This window comes from Miscanthus floridulus, chromosome 16 (genome assembly GCF_019320115.1).
Source record: "Miscanthus floridulus cultivar M001 chromosome 16, ASM1932011v1, whole genome shotgun sequence".
NCBI classification, from domain to species: domain Eukaryota; kingdom Viridiplantae; phylum Streptophyta; class Magnoliopsida; order Poales; family Poaceae; genus Miscanthus; species Miscanthus floridulus.
This window is the reverse complement of record NC_089595.1, coordinates 115927920-115945348: the sequence shown is the minus strand read 5'-3', so window position 1 is coordinate 115945348 and position 17429 is coordinate 115927920. Positions and strand designations below refer to the sequence as shown.

The window sequence follows — 17429 nt, the reverse complement described above, 5'->3', positions numbered from 1 at the left end:
AGATATTATAAACTAGTCAACTCGAGAGAACAACGGGTGAGGTAGATTCCTATGATATTCTTATTATATGGTCAAAGTATATATACACCCAACTATAACTAAGACAAAATCTACTCTTGTGCACTTCGGAACGCCGCTTAGACAATAGAGCATCACGAAGGATAACTCTATTGACGCGACTACGGTCCTACAATTTAAGAGCCTGCTCAATTTGGTATGGACTACAAAGGATAGACGGGGCTATCACCTCCTGCTGCTACCACACAACCAGGGAACAGGATGTACTCACAGACAGAGCATCGTATAAGCACCATGCTTACACGAAGCTCGGCTACTTAGCATAACCGATAAACTAGCAAGCTAAGCACTATATGAACCCGCACACAAAAGTAATGATAACCTTAACAAAGTAAGATATATATTCAAAGTAAGCACAGCCATGTAGATAAGAATATGATAAATTGATTATAAGTCTTACAAGATGTAGAAGTGAAGATACAAGGCTTTGCCGAGCCTCCAAGACTAGATCCAGAACTTGAGCATGAGCCCAACTCGACCCTCACTCCCGAGCTACTAATCTACTACATTGGAAAGTTCTAGACCTATTCCTCTTGGTGTATATTGATCTGAATGAGGGATGTGAATTAGGGTTTGCAAGATGTCTCTAGGGAGGGGGTACAGGGCTGTATATATAGGGGGTAGCGTTAATTCTGGACCCTCGTATCAAACCGACTTGAATAAACAGCGTAGATACGATATTTAAGGCGGTGGAGAACCGACGTAGCGAGACAGAGGCTGACAGGTGGCCCCACAGGCCGTTCGGTCTGCAGGTGTGGCCGGCCGGCCCCACTTGGAAGCCTCTCGCAGTCTTCTTCGGTGTGGTGTCCTCTGTAACCTTCTGAAGTTGTTTATGCCGTGGTTAAGCGCGATTAAGTCTGACGTTTGGGTCCACCTTGACGATTTTCTGGATTAAACCTGCTGAAAACACAGATTCACCAAAACTTGTAAAATTTATTAGTTTAAACCCCTAAACCTATATTGGTGGTCATTTTTATGCATCTATACAAGTTATGTTGATAGGTTATGATTGATATTAACGATCGTCAACACCCCCTACACAAGTCTAGTAGCAAGGTTTGATTTTAACTAATTCACTTCACCACTCAAGCTACTAACTAATCCCTCCATCCTAGTAATAAGTTCGTTTTAGACGTGATTTAAGATAACAAGGAGTAATTAATTAGAGTCTATTTTACCATGTTTACCCTTGGGCATCCATTAAACAAATTTCTGTCTCTGTCCTGCTGGTTACCGAGGCGCCACTCTTAGGTGAGCAGGTGTGGGTTTGATCCCCCCCTCCTGTGTTTTTATTAATTTTTGGCGATTTTTGCAAACGCTAAAAACGAGAGGTCACATTAATGACTACATGCGCTGGAAACGAATAGGCTGCCGGGGCAAACTCGTCTCATGTCACTGTAAACCAGTTAGAACGAATTTCTTTGCGAAAACTGGCCATGTTAATGACCTGCATGAGCGGCGATTTTTGCTTGCGCCGAAAACGAAGAGGCCACGTTAATGACTGCATGCGCTGGAAACGAACAGGCCGCGGGGGTAAACTCGTCTCATGTCACTGTAAACCAGCTACAACGGATTTCTTTGTGAAAACCAGCCAAACCTTCAGGACGAACTTTTTTAAGGGACGGAGTACTTAAGTACACAAGAGAGCAACCTAGACAGCTACAAACAACAAATTACGACTACAAGCTACTCTAGTGCTACACTAAGCAAGAAAAGCTACTACTAGTCAATCAACACAAGCAAACAAGCACTACACAAGCTATATTATAAATGAAATACAAGTGTAGAGCTTTATGCCGGACTAGGTAACAGAGATGACACAATCAATTTTTCTCCCGAGGTTCTATTGCTTGCTGACAACTTAGTCCGTGTTGTGGCGAGTCTAATAGTGAGTGATTCACACACTAATTAGCATCACACGCAAAACCCACAACTTGGATAGTTGGGTATCGCAAGAATCACACCCACAGGCTCTCCTAGCCACGAGCAATTTACTAAAGTATCCTTTTGCTTCCCGTGAGGCAGGATCAAAACATCTCACAATATCACTTGATCGGAGGCGAAGAACAATCACCGGTCTTCCTTAACGACCCACCACTGTTCTAAGCCGTTTTAGGTGGCAGTTATCATCAAGAGTAACAAGAATCTCGCAGCTCAACTCGATCGCTAGTGCCACTAGATGCAACAACTCAATGCAAATGCACTAGAATCACTATCAATCTCAACTTGGATCGAGTAATCGACGAGAGATGGGTGAGAGGTGTTTTCTTAGACTCGCAAGGGTTTTCAATAAGTTAGAGTGCCAAGAGAGCGGGCCGTAGGCTGAGCAACATCTATTTATAACATCCCAAGAGCACCACTTGTCATTACCCCTTCATAGCAGGGGAAATCGGGACCGTCGGACCGGCCAACACCCCTGCGTCGGACCATCAGCCAAGGTCCATTGACCTCCCAAGCTACCACGTGTTTACTAGCTATTCGAAATCGATCGTTGCTGCCCAACAGCTACGCGCGCTGATGGTCCGACAGGCTCAAAGACGACCAGCGCCCGACGCCACGCAGAAAGGTCTAGAACCGTGAAATCACGCTTCGGACTGGGGCGACGCCCTTGCCGCGCCTAGTTTTTCTAGTAAAGTGTCGGAAAGAAGAGACTCAATACCAAATGGTGGAGCTCTACTTGCGTCCTGGCACTTGTTGTCGTCACGCGGTTTGGGCCATAATTGATTTTGCAAGCCTGCTATACCAGCAAGTAGACGAGCCGATTTTGGAAATAACTTGGCTCAAAAAAAATTAGCAGCCCAATACTTGATTCCTCTCAAACCTACCTTCCCGTTGTCTAGGCCTTAGCAGTAGTCCCTGCACCCTTAGGTCCTCAAATGATTCCCAGGCCTTAGCAGGTAGATGAAGGGAATGCACTTTTCTCAATCTATTGGAACAACAATCTTTTAAAATAAAAAACGTATTTTCTTGGACCAGTCTCGTTAGAAGTTTTATACGAGTTTTATTTATATTAAATAAGCTACCACAAATGTGTTTTTGATGACGTGACAACATTTTTAAGAAAAGAGAATATTGAGTTTTATCTAGAAACTCTCTCAACACGATTATCAACTCTCTATATAAGTTATGAAATTAAGTGTTTATAAAGTAATTGATTGATACTATGTATTGAGGATAGATGTTTCATTCACGTTTCATTTTATCTTAGATGCAGTAGTCTAAAGATGATCTGATAGAGTCGCTGTCAGCAGATGCATTGACTGGGTGGTGGCGGTTCTGCAAGGACTCCCCGGTCCCCAGTCCCCACCCCTACCCGCGCGCCGTGTATAATTCTCGCCCGCCTGTCCTCCATCATTACTTCTAGTCTTCTACGGAGCATCACCATATACATGTACTCGCATATTTAACAACCATGCAAGTACGTATCACATGTTTTGAATGAATACATATGCATCAGATCATGTTTAGCCATTTCAAACACGTGAACGCGCACGCAAAAGCACACACTCGTGAGCCAACAAGTCATTGACCATGACCGGGCAGACATGGGCCCCGTTTGGCTTACCTCGTATCTGGCTTGTTCGATTTCTTTTTTTCAGCCGAAACAATATTTTTTTTTCTCACAACAATTCAGCCAGAACAGTGTTTTTCAGCCAAAATTCAACCAGCCAAACGGACCATGATCCTCAACCGACGATCGTTCGTCGTTCACTAAAATAATACACGTTCGTCGACCTTTCTTTTCTCCTCTCAAATCTCCGATCCAAGATGATGATGATGCTGCTGCTGATGCCAGTCCAAGACTTGGCACGACGACGACGACGTCTCCATTCCTCCCACGTACCAACAACCCCTGAAGACGAAGCCTCTCTTTCTGACTTCGGTTTAGCTTCGCAGCAACGGAAAACCAAGCGTGCGTGTTTCAAGTAAAACCGGCAGTTTTTTTTTTTCCAAAAAGTGAAGCAACGGCATTTTTCTGCTCGATCAAACCTGCAGAAATTTCAGTAGGCATATGCATTTCCCGTCCAAAGTCAACCCATCTGCAAGCACGTAGCAGCAAGATTCGCTTCTAGACGTTCAACGCGAATCGAAAACTCTTTCACACATCTAACGGGAGACGGGACGGAGCACAAAAACTTGAGACTCCCAAGCACGTCGTATCACATCACACACAGGAGACCCGGAAAACGACCACCCGTTCTCGTTCCTAAACGAGCCACCAGTCCACCACCGTGCCCCCAATGAAAAGAAACCAGCCGCCACGCCACCAACCGGCGCGCACTTGCCTGGAACGGGAAGCAGGCCCGCGTCATCTGCCCGTGCGCGCTCCACCCCACCCACCGACCGTGCCTGCATAAATGAAGGGTCCGCGCCACCCGGCTCCGTCCATCCACCAAACCTGAAACCACCAAGGCACACCAACCCATGGAGGCGGAGGCGTTCCCGATACGGTTCACGCAGGGCGTGCGCGCCTACTGGCGGCGCCGCAAGTACCACCGCCTGGCGGAGGACGGCGGCACCAAGCCCCGCTCGCGGTCGCGGCAGCTGGGCTCGGCCTCCGGCGGCGGCGGCGCGCCCATGCGGCGGCGTGTGCGCGTGCTCCTGGCGGGCCCGCGGCGCGCGCTGGCGCGGGCGCGGGACGCGTACGTGGGCGGCATGCTGGCGCTGGCCAAGCGCGCGTCGGCGCTCGCGCTGCCCGGCGCCGTCGAGGCGCTCTGGACCAGGCGCGTGCCGCGCCGCAAGCAGGGGCAGCTCCCGGCGCCCGGCGGCAGCGGCAAGCCCACCGAGTTCGAGCAGCGGCTCGTCTTCGAGATCTACAAGTCCATCGTCGCGTCCAAGGAGCTCACCACCATGCTCCACGCCTCCGACGCGCACCTGCCGCCCAAGGCACTCGCCGCGGGGGTACCGTCCACGCATCTGCTCGACATGTGATCGATCCGTGCACGTACGTGAGCCTTCGCGCTGGAGGAGGAGGACGTGCAGCTTAATTGTAAGAGAGATTTAGAGAATCCCAAGCTGTAGTCAAATAGTACTAGCGTCGTTTACTCGTCATGATGCATGCGCCCCAGTACTGTGCATGCATGCATGCATGCAAGCAACAAGCCACCCCTGCTGCAAAAGAGGCATGCAGCTTGTTGCAATATGTAAATTTCTAAGAAAATTTAGCGACAAAATCAAACTCGTGGCTCCCTCGGATGCAAGTTGTAGGAATCCGTATTATTCAGCCATCGACAATACAGTGTCATACATTCACATGAACTGTTGTTGTTGTTCTCGAATTCCTTCCATTATGTCCCTCAACGACGACAGAGATCGAAAGGGACATGCAAGGCCAGAATTTTCCAAGATTCACCGCCGCATGGCACGGCACAACACACAGACACACCGGCGCGTCGCTGTCCGCAGTAGTAAACTTTTCGGCGACGTTTTTGGTTCGCATCCCGTTAATCCGCAGGCCGCGGCGGCATGCTGGTCCAACTCCGGAGCCATGTGTGTTGACGAAGGGCGAGGACTAGTGCTGCTGCCAACGAAACGTGCCTGTGCTGCCTCTAGAAATTCTTCGAGAAAGAGAGATGAAAATGATAGCATAGCAGCTGCACAAGATAGCGCCTTCACCCGTTGGTTTCGTTGGGTCGCCGATAAGAGTAGAGTCCCGTCCAAGCTGTACGTCCCCTCCGATCCCCGTCAACGCACTCACGTGGTGATATCGGGATGTGCAATCGCACAACATCATGGTCATGGGGTCACTCGCCTATCCATCATCTAGAAGATTTGGCAGAGACTTGTTGACGTACAGGATCTAGGCAGGCATGGCTGATGCATGGGAAATGGGAAATTTAAACTGGCTGCTCATGGCCCGTCTGAATTTTTGATGGTTTGGCTTGGCATTTCAGGCGTGATTCAGAGACTGATCACTGATGAGAGTGGTGTACCGGTGTGGCGTCCGGCAGGTTAAACAACTGCTGAGGCGACGTCACAGGTCTCCGGGAGCAAACTGAGAGATTGAGCCCATCTCGTCTTGTTCGCGCATGTAGGCATCAGTGAGACCAGGGATTTTGGCGGCATGGATAGCTGCAGATTTGCAGAGTGAGAAGTTTATATTGCAGGCCTGGTCGCCAGGATTGGCTCTGGTCAATGCCAATCTATAGTTCTTCCATATCGTGCAAGAAAAAGTCTGCCTGCATTACGCCGGCGACTGGACAACGATTGACGACGGGGTGCAGTTTCGGCAAGTTCTTTATGGGAAGAAATATATTTCCGTTATCTCGTTTGCACCCGAATTGGCTGTTATTTTATTACTACTGGTACTCAACAGATTTTCTCTGCAGAACGCAGTACTAGATGAGGAGCAAAAATTGCCGGAATTATGCAGCCATCCAGTCATCCAGTCATCCAGACAATTGTCATCCTACAAGGAAACCAACTATCCTTGTACTGCACATCACTATGAGACAATAGATCACGCCTGCATGCACTGCTCACCACTAACTAATGCTAGTAGTTAATGTGGTGCTTATCATATGATTAAAAGACACTGCCCGGATTTCTTATATACTAGAGAATTTACATACTATATATACTAGAGAAAAGACACTGCCCGGATTTCTTATGTCCTGAAACATGAACAGTCTAGCAGGCATGACATGAGCAAACTTCTTAGTATGATCAACACTCAGATCGATCGTTTTCACCGGATATGCATGTTGGATGCTTGGATGATAATAAACTTATGTTGTGTCATCTACGACCAGTTCAATTTATTACAAATGCCTCATCTTCTTTTTAAATGGCATGCGATGATTCAGCCAAAAACATTGATATCATCCATGTTGCTCATCGAAAGCTTGGCAAAATTCAAGTCTATTATTCACACAAAAGGTTGAATCAGTCAGAAGCGTTCGTGGGTGCAAACATCTGTTCGGCTGGTATTAAAGCCGGCTAATAAGCTGACTGAAGTTGTTTTGTTGTGAGAGAAAAATACTGTAGATTCTAGCTGATAAGCCGACTGATAAGTTGAAGCGAACATGCCCGAGTGGCCGTCATTTTTTTGAAAAAAATGATGCATCTAACGTCAGTTATTATTGTCTGACCGAGGATGATCTTGGCTGCACCTGCTAGGCAGACCACGTAGCCAGGCTTGGCTCTAGTTAATTCATTCGTGGGCTAATGTTCTCTGTCTACGTGTCCATTATGTTTTTTTTCTCTTTTTTTAGCAAATTACAATTTTCTTTTTTTTGACAACGACACTCAAAAAAGTGTCTCATATCTGATATATCGAGGAAAACAAAAAACTCGTACAAAAGATGGATAATAAGATATAAAACGACCTCTAAAAAAATAAGAGTACATAAAAAAAACAAACCGGTCGTCCTATTCCTTTGATCATCCCCCGCTTGCCTGAAAATTGCACTAAATAGAAGGTAAAAGAAAGGGGTTGTCTACCCACCGCTCGAGTGATTTATGGGCATGTATCAACGCTCGATGGCACCCAAAACACCCGGTTGAGCACTAGAATAAAAATCGAGTGTTTTTTAACCACGTAACACTCGATTGTTATGACCACCATTAGATCCAGATCAAATGAACCAAAAAAAGTTATCTAAATAATACAAAAATATTAAATAGAACAAATTAGCCAGATTATTTCAATGAAAGTCAAATTAAAAAAAATTCAAAGGGGAACCAAATAAAACATACAGAAAATGAAAAGCTAAAAAATAATTAGATAACTGTTCGAGTAATTCTAATTATTCCTATTTACGAATAATCAATTTACACTAATTGAGTATAGAACTTACACCCAAATAAAAATAGTAAAATATGGTATAATAAGATGTAATTTGCTCCACCAAATAAAGGAATGAATATACATACTGTAGCAAAGCAGTCACTGCACCGTCACTCCACCTGCAGCAAAGCTACATGCACTTGCCCTCCGCCGCTTCAGGGTCATTAAGCAAAGGCCACGTTTAGTTGGTGCCTGATTCGGCGCCGCCCGAATTGGCGAAGGTACTGTAGCTACAGTATATTTTGTTTTTATTTGGTAATAATTGTCCAAACATTGACTAATTAGACTCAAAACGTTCGTCTCGTAAAGTACAACCAAACTGTGCAATTAGTTTTTGATTTCGTCAACATTTAGTACTCTACCGCAAGTTTTATGTGACGAGAAATCTTCTTTTTGCATAGTGCCAAAGTTGGAAATTTGGTGGAACTAAACAGGCCCAAAGCTGTATGGTCGCAGGCGCGCAGCAGCACCTGCACCGCCACCTTTCACCAAGGTATGATCTCCCCGTTCACAGCGAGATCAGACGGACGGCCACACAGATCGAGTGAGACGCGGCCAAATTTCACCCGTAGTATAGATTTAGCCAAAAGAAAAGGGAAAATTGGTTCTATACCATTAAAAGATCGCAAATATAAGAAAATACCATAAAAAAAAGCTACCTGAAAATAGCATTTCGTCTCGTTCTGTGAAATAGACTGAAAGAAGATGTCGAGATCATCATGTCGAAACTCAGTCCAAGGTAAATACACCAATCGCCAAAATCTAAAGAGAATCAACAGATCTGACAAAACATGCTCTCACTAGCCCTTCGCTGACGGCAAATCGAACGTCGTCGAGGTAGAGAGAGGCCGAAAAGATCTTATTCCAATATGACATGAGGTAGAGAGAGGGCCGAAGAGATCTTATTTCAACATGACATCTCTTGCCACCACCTCGTCAATGATTACAGAAACCAAACCCTACGATAAAACAGAGGACAAACCTAGACGTGGCCATTATATATACTATTTTTGAGCAAACGTGGCCATTAGATAGATTGACAGTTTGTCCAGTTTCTACTTGGTCCAACGTTTCGGCCTGTGACGAGCTCTAAAACAGAGAACGCAGTGGGCTTCTCCCCGTCGACTCCGGAAAATTTGGGCCTAAAATATGAAGCCCACTTGTCTTCCTGTCGATTCAAAGTCAACGGCTTCGCGGATCGGTTGCTGACCAACCACCACACCGGCCGGGAAGCAAAGCAAAGCAGAGCACGGAGCTCAGTCTCAGACTCTCAGCTCGGCGAGATCCCGTGACGGCGATGATGGGCAGCGAGGCGAAGAAGCTCCCCCAGATCGACTTCTCCCGCGTGGTCCCGTCCAAGCCGGGCGGCGAGGCCTGGGAGGAGGTTCGCGGCAAGGTGATGGACGCGCTGGCCACTTTCGGCTGCTTCGAAGCGCAGTACCCGGCTCTGACCCCTCAGCTCCGCGCCGGGCTCTTCGACGGCGCCGTGAGGCCGCTCTTCGAGCTGTCCGCCGACGCGAAGCGCCGCAACTACTACGGCGCCGACAGGCCGTTCCACGGCTACCTCGGCGACATCCCGGGGTTCCCTGGCTACGAGAGCCTCGCCATCGTGGACGGCACCAAGGACGAATCCGTCCGCGACTTCGCCCGCCTCATGTGGCCCGACGCCGGCGACAACAACGACGGCTTCAGGTAATAAGCATAAGATCTCGTCGGGTCCTTCTCGCAGATCTTACTCTATAGGCTTTGGTCTGACCCTGTTCTGCCGCGGCGGCGCAGCGGTACCGTCGGTAAGGCGGCGCAGCGGATCTTTGAGCTGGAGGAGGCCGTGCGGCGGATGGTGATGGAAGGGCTCGGGGTGGCCAAGCACCACGACGCGCTGAGCGCGTCCATGTGGCACCTGTTCCGGATGGCGGAGTACAAGGCGCCCAACGACGCGGAGAAGGTGGTCAGGTACGGGTCGCACCAGGACACCAACTGGCTCAGCGTCGTCTTCCAGCACGAGGTGGCCGGGCTGGAGATGCAGAGCAGGGACGGCGAGTGGATCGTCGTCGAGCCGTCGCCCACGTCGCTGGTTTTCATGGTCGGCAACGCGCTCCGGGTACGAACTCTTGCGGTTGCATTTGCTAGCGATCCTAATCTTGGTTATGCAAATATTGAATGTTTGAGCAAATACAATACCTAGCCGAACATTCAGTTTGAGGAGCCATTCAGAAAACATTGTCAGTGCCATGGCCTGTTCGCATGGCTGATAAGACAGGCTGAAAAATACCGTTCGTTAATTTGTTGGAAGAGAAAAATATTGTTCCTTCATTGAAAAAGTACGGCTCACAGAAATAGCATGAAGATATCAACAGTATGAAGGACTAGTCCCGACAGATAACAAAATAAGCTTTTTTTTAAAATACAGTTGGGGGGACACTTTCGCTGTTAATTGGGACATTTTTTTTTTCAAATTCAGTTTGAACTGTTGAAGTTGAACATCAGATAACATTTAGCTTCTCGATCCTAAGATTAAAGCCATCCATTTCTACACTGATCCTGTCTTCTGAGTTCTGACCTTTCTGTGCTGTGCTTTTCATCTTACTCCAGGCATGGACAAACGACCGTCTATACGCTCCATTCCACCGGATTACTGTCGCCGGTGAAGCCGCCAGATACTCCGCGATGCTGTTCTCGGTCCCCAACTTCAAGGTTCAGGTGGCAGATGAGCTTGTGGACGACGAACACCCTCCCCGTTTCAAGCCCCACGACAACAACGACTTCGTCTGCTTCTGTGTTTCCGAAGAAGGCGCTCGCTACCAAGATAAACTCAAGGCGTTCTGTGGAGTGTAATTATCAGCCACAATCAGCCATACTTTTCAACCAAAGAAACAATATTTTTTTCTCTCCTAACAAATCAGTCCTACAAATCAGCCACAGCAGTGATAAGTGCTGCCGAATAAGGCTATATATCAGCCGTCCCCTATCCGTCTGGCATCTGTTTTACCTCAGCAGGGTTGCATGCAGCAGAGACCACCCCTTGTATTTAGACCACGCAATAAAAGATACATCGGCTGCATTTCTTGTAGTCTGGACATGAACAAGAATAACATAGCATTCTGGTATCCATGAAAGAAATGAATAAAGTTTTTTTTTTGTTTCTCGCTATAGATGAGACGAGTGGAATGTTTACCTGTTACGAACACTTCAGAGCAAAGTGGTGAGTTTACTCTGCAAGCTAAGGATTATGGGCCAAACTTGTTTATTTTATAAAATAGAACAAGCTAATCCATCATCAGTTTGTCAGTTTAAAATAAGCTAAATCATTATCAGTTTGTCAGCAAGCTATCAAATGTTAATAAGTACGAGAATGTTAATGACTCAGAAAGCTATCAAATGTTAATGAGTACGGCAGCACTAGCATCCGGACGGACCCTCTACGTCCGGATGTCTACGCCCGCTACAACGCCCGCGCTAGCGCCTGCTTCACGCATAGGCGGGGCCCGCCCGCGCCACTCCCCCAAGCTTCCCTGCTTCCCGCGCCCTGTCCGGTGAAGAAAGCTAACACATGAGCACAAGGTGGTGATCACGGTGTTAGCACATTTGCATAGAAGTCGAAAGGTGAAGAAAGAAGGCGAAATCAGGCTTGGGGTGCTGTCCTAGGGGCACCGCGACCCCCTGTCCGGTGCACTGCCACCCTAGTGGCGGTGACCGACTGATCGAGGCCGAGAGCAGGGGTTGGAGCTGGCACCGCCGTACCTTGTCCGGTGGCACCGCCATCTCTAGGGCAGTGCCCACCTGGACTTGGTTTCAAGCAGCAGAAGGGCTGTCACCGGACGTGACGGTGTACTCAGTCTTCTCAGCCTTCAGTCAACTCTCGTCTGGTCAAGCGGACTATCATCAGAAAGAAGGTGCCCGCGAGCCGCTCCGGACAGGTTAACTTCACCGAGGCTGAGGAGATTCCGCAGGGTGAGCCTGTGATAGCTGGTATGTTTACCATTGATTCCCATCCAGCATATGTGTTATTTGATTCTGGTGCATCACATTTATTTATAAGTATGGGGTTTGCACAAAGGCACAATATATCTACTATGGTCATTTCTATTGCCTATAGAATCAGAACTCCAATTGCACAGTTGTGCATTAAAACTCAAACAGACACCATGAGATTAGTGCTAGCCACTCACTCCTCCCGTTCATGGTGCTGCCTGGGCAAGGTATAGATATAATTCTAGGAATGAACTGGTTGAAAAATTATGGGGTGGTCTTGAACCTTAGGCAGGGAATTGTTGAGTTAAGGCTTCCTTCTTCTGATGATATGATGTCTCTCCTTATGTCATCAGTCCCCACCTTACCAGTTATTACTCATGTTGAAGCTTCTACTGACCTTGCTGCTATTCCTGTGGTCTGTGAGTTTCTGGATGTCTTCCCCGAGGATCTACCTGGGCTACCACCGGATAGTGATGTGGAGTTTTCCATTAAGTTAGAACCTGGTACTGCTCCTATTTCGCGGCGTCTTTACCGCGTGGCTCCAAAAGAATTGGCTGAGATGAAGAAATGGTTAGAGAAATTATTGGAGAAAGGATTCATCTATCCTAGTTCTTCACCCTGGGGTTGTCCCACTATTTTTATGAAGAAGAAGGACGACACTCTTTGGATGTGTGTAGATTATCGCCCTCTCAATATGGTAACCATTAAGAACAAGTATTATTTACCTCGTATTGATACTTTGTTCGATTAGTTGGCTGGTGCAAAGGTGTTTTCAAAGATTGATCTTCATTCGGGGTATCACCAAATTAAAATCCGACTGCAAGACATACCAAAGACAGCTTTCTCTACTAGGTATGGGCTTTATGAATATCTAGTCATATCTTTTGGTCTCACTAATACTCCTGCATTCTTTATGTACCTCATGAACTCAGTCTTCATGTCGGAGTTGGATAAGTTTATGGTGGTGTTCATTGATGATATTTTGATATATTCTAAGAATAATGAAGAGCATGCATAGCATCTTCGTATAGTCCTGACTCGACTGTGTGAACACAAGCTATATACTAAATTCAGCAAGTGTGAGTTTTGGTTGGATCGAGTGTAGTTTTTGGGGGCATGTCCTAACCCCCAAAGGCATACCTGTGGATCCTACCAAGGTGCAAGATGTGTTAAGTTGGAAATCTCCAAAGTTAGTGCATCAGATTCGTTAGTTCCTTGGTCTTGGTGGTTATTATCGACGCCTCATCCCTGAGTTTTTCAAGATAGCTCAACCAATGACCAAGTTGCTTTAGAATGATGCTAAGTTTGTATGGAGTCCGGCTTGTGAAGAAGCTTTCCAAGCACTAAAAAAATTTCTTACCTCTGCCCCTGTTCTTGCTTAACCAGATATTAATAGGCCATTTGATGTGTATTGTGATACCTCTAGGATTAGACTAGGCTGTGTGCTTATGCCAAATGGATGTGTGATAGCTTATGCTTCGCGCTAGCTGAAAAAGCACGAGGTGAATTATCCCACTCATGATTTAGAGCTGGCTGCAGTAGTGCACGCTCTAAAAAATTAGAGACATTATCTATTGGGAAACAAAGTGCATATTTGTACGGATCACAAGAGCCTTAAATATATTTTCACTCAATCTGAATTGAATATGAGGCAACGAAGGTGGGTTGAGTTAATCAAGGATTACAATTTAGAAGTCCATTATCATCCGGAAAAAGCTAATGTGGTAGGTGATGCCTTGAGTCGGAAATCGCATCAGGTTGGTGAAGAATCTTTGCCCCTCACACATTCTGAAGTGTTGGCCCATATTGCTTTAGCCTTGGATTTACTTGGATAAATTATTATAGAGCAAAGGCAAGATGCTTCAGAAATTCCTTATATCAAGAAGTTAATTGTTGAAGGGTGTAGCCCTCATTTCAGTCTTGATGATCAAGGTGTGGTAAAGTTTAAGAACCGATTGGTGGTTCCTTCAAGTGATGAGCTTAGGAGAAAAATTTTGGATGAAACTCATAACTCCAAGCTGTCCATTCATCCTAGAAGCAACAAGATGTATCATGATTTGCTTCACTTGTATTGGTGGCAAAAAATCAAGCAGGACATTACTAAATACATCTCAGAATATGACATTTGTGAGAAGGTTAAGGCGGACCATATGCGTACGCCCGGTTTTTTACAGCCTTTGCCTATCTCTGTTTGGAAATGGGAGGATATTTCCATGGATTTTGTTGTGGGTTTGCCCCTCATAGCAAAGGGGTATAATTCTATTTGGGTCATTGTGGATCGCCTCACCAAGTCTGCTCATTTTCTCCCGGTGGATACAAGGTATTTAGCCAAAAAGTATGCTAAGATGTATTTTGATCGGGTTGTAACCCTACATGGAGTTCCTCTTATCATTGTCTCTGATAGAGGGTCAGTTTTTGTCTCTCGCTTCTGGGAGCAACTCCAAAAGTGCCTTGGTACTCGCCTCCTCAGAAGTTCAGCTTATCATCTGCAAACTGATGGTCAAACATAAAGAGTCTACCAAGTACTTGAGGATATGTTGAGAGCTTGTGTCATTTTTTTCTAGAAAAGTGGGACGAATGCTTGACTTTAGTTGAGTTTTCTTATAACAATAGTTATCAAAAAAGCATTCGAATGGCACCTTTCGAGGCTCTATATGGCAAGAAATGTAGAACACCACTTAACTGGGTTGAAGTGGGAGACGGTGGTTATTTCGGGCTTGATTTTATCAAAGAAGCCAGAGAGCAAATTAGTGTTATTCAAAGTCATTTGAAAGCAGCCTAGAACCGTCAGAAAACGTATGCAGACAAGAGGAGAAGACCCTTGCAATTTGAAGTTGGTGACCATGTGTATCTCAAGGTATCTCCGATGAGAGGTGTGCATCATTTTGGAATTCGTGGAAAATTAGCTCCTTGTTATGTTGAACCTTATAAAGTTTTGGAATGGTGTGGTTCTGTTGCTTATTGTATCCAACTCCCGGATATCTTGTCAACAGTCCATAATATCTTCCATGTTTCTCAGTCAAATAAGTGTTTATGGGTTCCCACTGAAGTAGTGGAAGTTGAAGGACTCCCTCTCCAACCTGATCTTTCTTATGTTGAGCATCTCATCAAAATCTTGGATGAAAAAGAAAGAGTCACTAGAAACAAAGTGGTGAAATTTTATAAAGTCCAATGGCAAAACTATTTGGAAGACGAAGCAACTTGGGAACAGGAGAATTATATTTTGGAACATTATCCCCATCTCCTTCCTAATTCATCGAGGTAATTATTTAAATTGAAATTGCTTCTTATCCCTTCCTACACTAGGCACTCACATGAAATCTCAGGACGAGATTTTGTTTAAGGGGGGTAGAGCTGTAACACCCTCGGTGTTACACCCTAACAACCTACTTAACCATGTCATGAGCATCATGTTTATATGGTAATGCATGTGATAAAGTGTGTAGATAAATTTCTTGTAACCTAAAAATGAATAATAAAAATGCTAAATGAAAGTTGATTCAATAGCTCATATATATCAAGTAGGGTTGAAAACCAATTTTTATTGAGCAAAAATACTATAGAACATGTGTGTGGTCCCTAAATAAAGCTTGAAGTATAAACTTTATAGATGGCAATGCAACCTTTGTTGTAGAAAAACAACATTGCTAGCTAGTGTTTTCAATAGCTTAAAGACTTAGAAAATTCTTAAGTTTAAAAATAGTTTGACAGCACCGGGTTTGCGAAATTATTCTGAGAAATCTAGTTAAAGATTAGTACCATGTTTTAGTTCTTAGGGGTAGCTTAATATGCTCTCTTGAGCATGGTGAAGGTGGCTTGGTTCCAAGATCAATCGTTTAGTTTTTACGGGCGCTTTAAAATTCGTGCACGCACTCAGGCTCGGGCCGTCAGGCCTGGGCGCATGGTCACCACGCGTGGACGCACGCTGATCGGCCAAGGCCGCACTCGGTCTGGCCATGGCTTGGCCACGGCTTGGTCACCCTTGGTCACAGCGCCTGCTGCTGACCACTGGCCTAGCCAGCCGCTGGCCATCGTGGTCGGTGACCACCCTGCCCCACCCGCTGCTATACTGCTGTCGCTGCGGCCCCACATCCTCGTGGTGCTGCTGCCCTCCCTGCTTCGCACCATGGCGCAGCTCCTGCCGGTGCTGTCGCCTCACCATCGCTGTAACACCTCTGGTGTTTTGACTTAGCACTAAAACTTGACATGTCATCATATGCATTGCAAAGCATTCATAAAGTAGGAAATTTTGAATGCATTCACTAAATAAGCTTTATTCCATAGTTGTTATTTTATGTGATGTAATGTGATCCAAAACTCTAAGTAAAGATCATGACCACAAGGGTCAAATTTCATGTGATCATGTGAGACCATGTGTTTATTGACTCAAATAACCCTAATGGGCCATGTTACTGGTCAAAAATCAAAGTTAAGTAAAAAGGTATACAAATCAAATTTGAATTCAAATTCAAACCATAAAAGTCCTTTTGCCCCTTTTGTCTAATTCAAAATCCATTTGGAATTTGGGGTTGTGACAAAAAGCAAAGTTGAAGCATATTTTATAAGGGTCAACTTTGGTATTCAAAGTTTTTAAAGTTTACATATAAAATTTGGAGTAATTTTGAAATGATTCAAATGCTCAAATGCACCCCAAATTCAAATTTCAAAATGGAGGTAGAATTTGAAAATGTTCATTAAAGCAAAGTTGTAGAGTTTGAAAAGTTGAGCAAATTTCATTTTTGGAGATTTTCAACTTATTTAGAAAATTTTTGAGTAATTTGCAAAATAAACGCAGTGGCAATTCTGTAAATAATTCAAAAATCAAAACAAAGCCGAGCGCCACCTCCCTGCTTGCCGCCGGCACCACGCAGCTGCCGCCGCCGATCATTTTCATTGCTTTCTCGCGTGGTGACACGCTGCCATCTCCATGGCAACCTCGTACGGGAGCTATCACAGCCGGACGCGTCCTTCTCCTCTATAAATAGGAGCACCGCCGTCGTCGTTCTTCTTTCCTCCCGTCTGCTCGCCGTCGGTGACCTTGCCGCGCTCACAAAATTCATCCTCGCCGAATCATCTCGTGCCAATTGCGTTTGCCAGCAGCTCCGCCTCGCCCTACCGCTCCTTCCAGGCCTGCTCGCCTCGCCTCTAGCAGTCCAGCGCCAACCCACGGCGTCTTCTTCTTCGGAGTCGGCCGAAGCGCCACCACCACCGACCTCACCGTGGCCACGCCATTCCAGCCCGTCTCCGCCTTCACCAAGCACATCGTCGTGTTCGTGGTGAGCTCCTAAGCGTGATGCTCGCTTCGCTTTAGCCTCTACTGCATCATAGCCGTAGTTATGTCGTGCGCCGTCGTGCCCACGCCGCCATGGCCGGCGTGGAGCTCCCTCCGATGCGCCTGCTGCTGTTCTGAGGGTCGAGATAGGTTCGCGGGGTGTTGTTGGTCATGCTGGTGCGGTCTGCCTCGCCGGAGTCTCACCGTCAGCGTGTTTTGGTCGACCGGTGATGGCAGCGCCGCCGTTCCTCTGTTTGTGTCACTGACGAACGGGCCCAAGCTGTCAGTGAGAGAAGAGGGAGAGAACAGTGAGTTTTG

The 17429-nt window shown here is 46.2% G+C and overlaps 2 protein-coding genes across 2 annotated transcripts; both read left to right on the top strand.

The window, feature by feature from the left end:
- The first annotated feature begins 4388 nt into the window (after positions 1 to 4388).
- LOC136514286 (uncharacterized) lies at positions 4389 to 5327 on the top strand. The gene has a single exon (XM_066508272.1). It carries the CDS (start codon positions 4504 to 4506, stop codon positions 5008 to 5010), a length of 507 nt encoding a protein of 168 aa, XP_066364369.1. The 5' UTR covers positions 4389 to 4503; the 3' UTR covers positions 5011 to 5327.
- Positions 5328 to 9060: 3733 nt separating this feature from the next.
- Positions 9061 to 11001, top strand: LOC136513744 (probable 2-oxoglutarate-dependent dioxygenase AOP1). The gene is made up of 3 exons (XM_066507704.1): positions 9061 to 9559; positions 9647 to 9968; positions 10460 to 11001. Exons 1-3 carry the CDS (start codon positions 9165 to 9167, stop codon positions 10700 to 10702), a joined length of 960 nt encoding a protein of 319 aa, XP_066363801.1. The 5' UTR covers positions 9061 to 9164; the 3' UTR covers positions 10703 to 11001.
- Positions 11002 to 17429: the final 6428 nt, after the last annotated feature.